Below are 8099 nucleotides of genomic sequence, written 5' to 3'. Positions count from 1 at the left end.
TTGGTGATTGTTATTATTTCTAAAAGCGCTACATAAATAAATATGTTTTGTTTTATATTTAATGGGGCTCTGTTTTTTGGTTTTTTTTTTCTTTCCAAAAGCAGGTCTTTGTTTTTGCAGGGTTTTTCCTGCATTTAAAATTGCGTGGCCTGCCACCTCCAGCTAATTTTTTTGCCGCCCCCAGCCAGACCGATTGATATCGCTCAACGAAGTGTAAAGGTGCAGCTGTGCTGATTGAGGAATTGATGTCCAATATTTTTTTTTGTTTGTTTCAAGAATCAGGGCGGAGGGGTTTTTAGTTTTACAATTGCATAAGTGTCTTAGTTCCTGGAGAGGGCCAGTGTTTTTGGTTGCAGAAATGTGTTCAGTGTTTTTTGGGATCACAATGCAGGGTAATTTTTTTTTTTTTTTTAAGAACAGGTGTGCATTTGTTTGATTCCAGAAGGTGGTAATTATTTGGGGGCGGGGGCGGAAGAAAGACTTCCAAAAGTATGTTTTTCTGTTACAGAGATGAATCACAATTTTGTATTTTTTGTCCCCCCCCCCAGAAGCCGGGCAGTATTTTTGTTTGTAACAGAAGCAGGTTAAGAGGCTGGCCAGTATATGTTTACAGTTGTTTTTGTTTCAGAAGTGGAACCATGTTTGTTTCCAGAAGCAGGTCCGTGTTTTTGGTTTCAGGGGCAAAAAGACACGGCGCACTCTTGAGTCCAAACATGTGATCACATCTCCAATCACAAACAGCATCTTTTATTTCATTCATGTGCTTGGAATCCACATCACTCCAGAGCCTCAAAAGTGTTTCTTTGTTTCTAGAAACGGGTCATTATGGCCAAGCATGGGATGACATCACATCTGCTTCCAAACTTTGGCAGTGGAATTGTTTATTGCCTTCATATGTGTTAACTGGAGTCTGGATCACTCCAGAGCCTCAAAAGTGTTTGTTTTAGTCAACGTTTCTTTGGTTCTAGAAGCGTGTCAGCATGTGACCACAAAAACATGAAGCTATCTCCAAACACCAAAATGTGGGATCACAACAACAAGCTTTTGTATTGCCGTCTGGTTAAGGATATGGAATCTACCTCATCCCAGAGCCTCAAAAATAGTTTCTTTTGGTTCCAGAAGCAGGTCAAATTTTCTTTGGCTCTAGAAATGGGTCAGTTTGTGACCGTAAAAGCATGGGGGTGCATTTTGTGAACCCAGGCATTGTTTTTTGCCATCATGCGCATGGAATTCACCAAATTCTTGAGCCTAAAAAGTGATTTTGGGGGTAGGGGAGGGAGCGAGGAATTCTAGAAGCATCTAGAAGAAGGTTCAAGTTTCTTTGGCTCTAGAAGTGAGTCACCATGTGACCATAAAAACGTGAGGGTGCATTTTGTCAACCCAAGCATTGGTTTTATTTTCTTTGTGTGTTAAGTTGGGTCCACATTCGTCCTTGGCTCTAGAAGCCGGCAAAATTTCTTTGGCTCTAGAAGCGGGTCCGCATTTGCTAGCTTGTAGAAGAGTATCAACATGTCCAACTGTGGGATCACATGTGCCTTCAAACACCGTCAGCGTGTTTTTCATATTTCCTTCATGTGCGTTAACTGGAGTCCGCCTCAGACTTGACCCTCACAAGTGTTTCTTTTGGTTCTAGAAGTGGGTAAAAGTTTCTTTGGCTCTCGAAGTGGGTCAACATGTGACCATTAAAACATGACAATGCCAAGCATTATTTTTATTGCCTTCATGTGCATTGCGTCCACTTCACACCAGAGCCTCAAAAGTGATTTTTGGCTCTGGAAGGGGGCTAAAGTTTGTTTGGTTCTAGAAGCGGGTCAGCATGTCAGCACGGGTCTGAAGACACATGGAGACACCAGGAGATGGCAACAGAGTGTTTCTCGTGCATTAACTGATGCCCTCCTCACTCCTGAGTCTCAAATGTGTTTCTTTGGTTCTAGAAGCGGCTCCAAGCGTTTTTTTTTTTTTTTTGGTTGTAGAAGCGGGATCATATGGCCCAAGAAATGTTGGCGGCGTGCTCCTTGGCCTTCATGCGCAGCACGGCGATGCTGGACGAGCGCCTCTCAAACTCGGGTTTGGTCTCAAAGGCGTGGTGGCTGTTGGCGGCCGGCGAGAGAAGCGGGTCGCCACAGAAGTTGTTGAGGGAAACGTGGCCAAACTGGTTTTGCTGGTTGGGGAAGTAGCCGTGGCCGTGATCGCCGGCAGCGGAGGAGGCCGAGCGCGGGGAGTAGGAGGCCACGCAGGGTGGCGAACCTCGGGGCAGCATGCAGGGCGACACCACAGGAGCGGCCGGACTGGCGCTCGACCACAAGTTGTTTGGAATCTGTCGGGACAAGAAGGACTCGTGAGTGGACGACAAAATAAGGTTCGGAATTTTCGTCATGCCTTGACTTAAGAGTTGGGCTGGGTATTTATTTGAAACTGAATTGAGATTTTGATTTAATTTTTCCTTCCACGATGATAAAAACATTACAATCGAAGAAGAAAAGATCAAATATTTAACCCTTTCAGCGCCCTCCATGTCAGTCGCCGTCAAGTATGTTTTCGTTACAGGAATGGGCGGAGGAAGGTCTTTTTTAAGCCGAGAGAGTAAGCTAAAAAAAAGACGAACCATGGTCAGCACATGGCATCATTGGCTCTTCATTTGGATGAGGTCACTGTATATCAAAACAAGGTGGAAGCTCACGAGCATCAGAGATATTTGGAAATTGGACCGTTACAAGCAGTGATCCAAGTGTTTGTCGCATTAAATCAACTAGACAGACTGTCGCAAAAGAGAAAAAAGATGGACAATGTTTAAAATTAGAAGTAGAAGTGATGATATCGATCAAACACGCACACACACATGCACACACACTACTCAATACTACCACTACTACTAAATAAAGTGCAAATAGTTTGTAAAGTTTGTCAAATCTAAGTGTTACACAGGTGATTATTTGTAAATACATTATTTTGCCATCAATATCAATCAAAATAATTGATTTTTCCATAATGTCTTTTTTTAATTACTAATATTAACAACCAATCATCTCAAGCACCAACAACTTTCTTCACCTCCCAAATCCTCATGTTTAAAAGTCCCATGTTACATTTAAAATGTTGTGTTTCTTTTGTGTTTGACAATAGGTTAACCGCATAATTATTGATAATAAAATACGTCATTGAATACGTACATCACCATCTGTCTTTTCGACTGCTTCAACTTTTCCTTCAATGTATCTGAATGTCATTTATTCCGTTTGCTGTGACACCTCTAATTGGCGGTCAGTCTTTTTGACATCCGCTTCATAATATGTGGTGGATGTGCAATTTTATTTAATTTTTTTTAAGTCTATCAAAAATGTCATGAGTTGTACGCGCGTACCTGCGCGTAGCTGTCAGTGCGAGGCAGCACAGACAAGTCGTAGGCGGAGGCAAAGTGATTTTTGGCTTGTTGGATTTGTCCGTAACGTTCCCGCTTCCTCCACTTGGCTCTTCGGTTCTGGAACCACACCTGACACACACGCACACACATATGCCACAATAATATATAGATATGTTGTATATAATAATATATAGAATCATAATAAAGAGTATGATTTGACACCTTGTGATACAAAGAACAAATGTATGAAAACTACTGTAGTTGTGACTTATCTTTCATGTTTGTGAATGTTGAACATTGCTCAATGATATTTTAAATGAAGGTCAAATGTGCAAAAAAATTTTTTAAATGATTGAATAAAAACAAGTCATTAACAACTACAATGTCAACATTTAAGAGACTCAGAAGTACTTTTCAAAAAAGTTTTCAACTTTTGAGGATAATGCAGTTTAAGAAATCCAGCAATAGAAATCATAAAAAAAAAAAAAAAAAGAACTGAAAAATGACATGAAGTTTAGATTTTTTTTTCTCCAGACATTTAATTTAAGCTTAAAAAAAACAAAAAACATAAATGTCCAATTTACAATTTAAAACACTCTGAAATGCACTTGAAATTAATTGCTGGAAAGAATCTTAAAAATGTTGCTCCAATTTAACGGACAATTTTTGAATGTGGGGGAAGCAACGAATTAATTCAAATGTCAACGTATGTACATTCTGTCCAACACTATTTTCAGTGAAATAGCTAAAGTTATAGTTTCTTTAGAATTTTTTTTTTCAAACATTTGTAGTACAGGTCATGCTAAAAATAATATTTAAAAAAGATCATTAAAACCCTCCAATGTGCAGCGCAAGTAATGATTTTCTTTTGAACATTTGATGATGGAGCTGAACCTTTTTTTTTTTTTTTCCGGAAAGTTTTGAAAAGTCCATCCATTTATTTATTCAATCAGGGGTCAAGTGTGAAAGCAACTTTTATCATCACTGTATATCTAGTTAGATAAAGTTAAGCAAAAATAAATAAATCTGAACATTTGAAAGACTCTCTTTTGGGTTCCAATCCCAATTGCAGCAATAAGCATAAAAATCGATGTCAAAAAACATGTCAGGACACAATCAACCACTTAACATAGCATAGCTATATATCTTAAGAATGTTCAGTGAATCTTAATTTGTTTGTTTTGTTTTTGTTTTTTTATCAGCGGGTCAGTCACGAAAGTAAATTATATTCTAATTGTAAATCATCACCATTATCATATGCCAGTAACTAGCTGCCCATTTCACAAATCACATCTAAGTTTAATTTTCTCTGAATCATTGGCGACTCTTGCCAATGCTCTACATTTGTTTTTTGTTTTTATTTTGCAGTCATGCGTGCTAATGATACAAATAAATAAAGAAATCCTTCGGAACAACCCATACGAGTTAACCAGCTGGTAGTTATCCACAAGATTGTAGACTTGACGCACGCCGGGCCACAGTTTGGAATTTGAGTCATATTCTATGTAGGTGAAAGGCATCTGCAAATAAATAAATAAATAAATAAATAACAATAATAATAATAATAATAATAATTTTGGAAAAAAATCAAGATTTACCAAAAACATACACATGCAGTACAATTTCTTCTGAAAGTTGTTTGGAGGAGCTTGACACGCTTGATTCAATTTTGAACAATCGTGCCAAAACCAAAAATAACAAGGATATTAAAAAGCAAAAACATTTTCAGACATCTTGAAATACTCCGAAACATGTCAACAGAGTTACGAATTCTTTGGGAGATGCATTTTGTTTTAAATTACAGGTCAAACATACAAATGATAATATGAAGCATCCCGAGGAAAAAAACAAAAACAAAACACTCATATTTTCAATTGCGAAACAACTATCATTGGTCATATAACCATAAGCAATACAAATTGACCGTATCATTGAGACCCAGCTTCACACGTAGCTAAAAATGACATTCCTGAGCCGCATTTGCGTTGAATTACGTAACAAATATGTCAGTCAAAATAATAATAGAAATGGACGAATCATTATAAAAATAAGGAAAACAATCTTTTAACCCTTTCATGCACCCGGTAACCTGATAACATGATAAGCTGTCCCTCAAAAGGTTAATTGACAAAACAATGAAGCATGAGGTACTAAAATTAAAATTAAAAATTGTGAATGTTTCAATGTTTGTACTACATTTGTTATGAATCACTGTCATTATCATTATTACGTGGCTGGTTGAAATACATTCAAAAATATGGATCTGAAATTGTCATTTCTTTTGGCATGTTTGGCAGTGCTTGATTGATTTGTTTTGACTTACACGTCACACATTCAAGCAATGATGATTATCATTAAAGAATAAAGGACTAAGAAATTAACCACTTACTGAAAAAAGAATGTTGGTAAAATGTACTATTTCTTTTTGAAAGTTTGTAAAAACCTGAGTACATTTGTTCTGAGTTAAGCAACAAACAGGGATTTTTTTTTAATAAAACACGAATCTAATTGGAAAGACATTGAAAAAAATGGGGGGAAAATTCAAAGAAATTAACTAGTTACGTAATTGAACGCACATTGAGAGTAAGTCGCTAAAATTATGATTTCTTTTGAAAAGTTTGGCAAGGCTTCACTTCATTTGTTTTGAGTTACGTCATACAAAGGAAGTAATTGAATGCACAATGAAAAATATGTAGCAAAAATCGTCATTTATTTAGGCTTTTTTTTTGGCAAAGCTTGACGATATTTGTTCTGAATTACATGTCCACAGAAATAATAATAAATTAATCAGAATAAATCATATAAATTAAGTACATAATTTAAAGTTGCACATTTGGAAATAACATGCTCAAGTTACCCATTCCTTTTGGCATGTTTGGAGAAGCTTGTGTTTTGAATTACACATCAAACATGCAAACACTAAAAATAATCAAAATAAATTGGTTATTTAGTTTAAGTTGGGTAAACAAAACGTTGCTTGTAAACTACGATTTCTTTTGGCATGTCCGAGAAATAATTTGTTTCGAATTCAACTGCATGCAAACAATAAAGCGTTAAAAACACTGTACTAAGTTTGCTAACTAAATGTCTTGGGCATATCTCGAACAAATATGTCAATATAGCAACACAAATAATTTATAATATTATCTCTAGAAACTCTTAAAGGTAACGTGGTGTTTTCTTTGGCAATCCTAACGTTAGCGCAAAATGAATAGCGTGCGTGCATGCGTACCTGCACCCTGGCCTCGGTCAGCTCGGTCCTGGTGGCCAGCTGCTCGCGCACGTAGACGTCCGGGTAGTGAGTCTTCTGGAAGACCTTCTCCAACTCGTCGAGCTGCGCGCTGCTGAAAGTGGTCCGGTGGCGCCGCTTCTTGCTGCTCGTCACCTTGTCGTCGCCCTTGTCCGCCGCTGCTTCGTCCGCCTCGTCGCCGCGGCAACATGATGCCGCGGAGCCGGCCAGTTCCTCCGCTTTGGTCGCTCCATAGCCGCCTGGAAGTCACCGACGGCGACAAATATTAAGTTCGAAAAAAATAAATATATACATACCAAAAAAAAAAAAAAAAATACCCGATGTACTAATTATGTTTATACGTATTAATTAAGTCGATTTTAAATAAATACATAAAAAAGATTATATTTTATTCGTGAATTTACCGTGCTGGTCCGAGCGAGGCGAGGCGCGGTGTTCGCCGAAGGCCTGCGCGCATTTTGGGGTCGACTTGGCAAAGTAGACGCCGCCGTCCAGACTCTCGATTGTCGGCTCCATGAAGTAGTCCGCGGCCTTCATGGCCTGGTTCTTCAGGCCGAACTTGTCCTCCATGAAGTCCATCATCATCATTGTGAGTGCAGCGGTCATCACAGCGGCGGCCTTACTTTATAGACACCCCCAAAAGTCTTCCATGACAACGCTCCCCCCTTGCCCCACCACCACCACCACCACCACACAGACATCCACAACAACCGCACTCCCTCTCGACTCTCCCTCCGAACTCCTCCTACTGACGGGCCAGCCCAACCGAACCGAACCCCACAAATGACAAACACACGGGTATGTAACAAAAAGCTACGATTTCTTCTGAAGTTTCTCCAGTAGCATTTTAAGAACTTGTTTAGTTATGTGCGCTTGCGATATGCTATTTTTTTAAAAATGTACTTCATTTCACTTTTAGAATATAAACACAAGTTTTAAATAGTGTAGAAAGATATACTTTGGCATTTTCAACAATTCTGTGTCCCAGTGATGGTTACTAAAATACAAATTAAACAAAATATTATTTCAGTAGTCAGAGTGGAAAGATCTAATCAGACATGCAGTACGTCATGTTATAATTTAATCACTAATTGGAGAAATTACATCATGAAATTTTGTATCATTTCGAGATGAGATGTACATTGAAGTAAAAATTTACCCACAGAGGGATGGATACAAATATTGTGTTGAGCATATAATTTTTAAATACAGCCTGGTATAGAAAATGATAAATGTGTGATAAATGCTATTTTAAAAAGTTCAAAACTTTAATATTTACACTAACACATTGTTCATCAAGAGGGATGAAAAAGTAAACAAACATTTTTGATTTTGTAAACATATTTTTAAAGGAAAACTACCGTTTACAGTGGAAAGAAATGACACTTTTTTCAGTTGGGAGAACTCAACATTTCTAGGCAACAAACCTTGATCAAACTTGGGCAGGATATCACTAAAAAACACTCGGCAAACTGTTTTACAGCAAAC

At 38.0% G+C, this 8099-nt stretch overlaps 1 protein-coding gene across 1 annotated transcript; it reads right to left on the bottom strand.

Annotated features, from left to right (window-relative positions):
• Nucleotides 1–1417: 1417 nt before the first annotated feature.
• Nucleotides 1418–7810, bottom strand: alx1 (ALX homeobox 1). The gene is made up of 4 exons (XM_019894714.1): nt 7016–7810; nt 6594–6850; nt 3362–3490; nt 1418–2317 (listed from the first exon to the last, which is right to left on the bottom strand). Exons 1-4 carry the CDS (start codon nt 7215–7217, stop codon nt 1982–1984), a joined length of 924 nt encoding a protein of 307 aa, XP_019750273.1. The 5' UTR covers nt 7218–7810; the 3' UTR covers nt 1418–1981.
• Nucleotides 7811–8099: the final 289 nt, after the last annotated feature.

The sequence above is a fragment of the Hippocampus comes genome, unplaced genomic scaffold, assembly GCF_001891065.2.
Source record: "Hippocampus comes isolate QL1 unplaced genomic scaffold, H_comes_QL1_v1.1 scaffold319, whole genome shotgun sequence".
NCBI classification, from domain to species: Eukaryota; Metazoa; Chordata; class Actinopteri; order Syngnathiformes; family Syngnathidae; genus Hippocampus; species Hippocampus comes.
The sequence above is the reverse complement of the archived record's forward strand: the minus strand, read 5'-3'. Positions and strand labels throughout refer to the sequence as shown.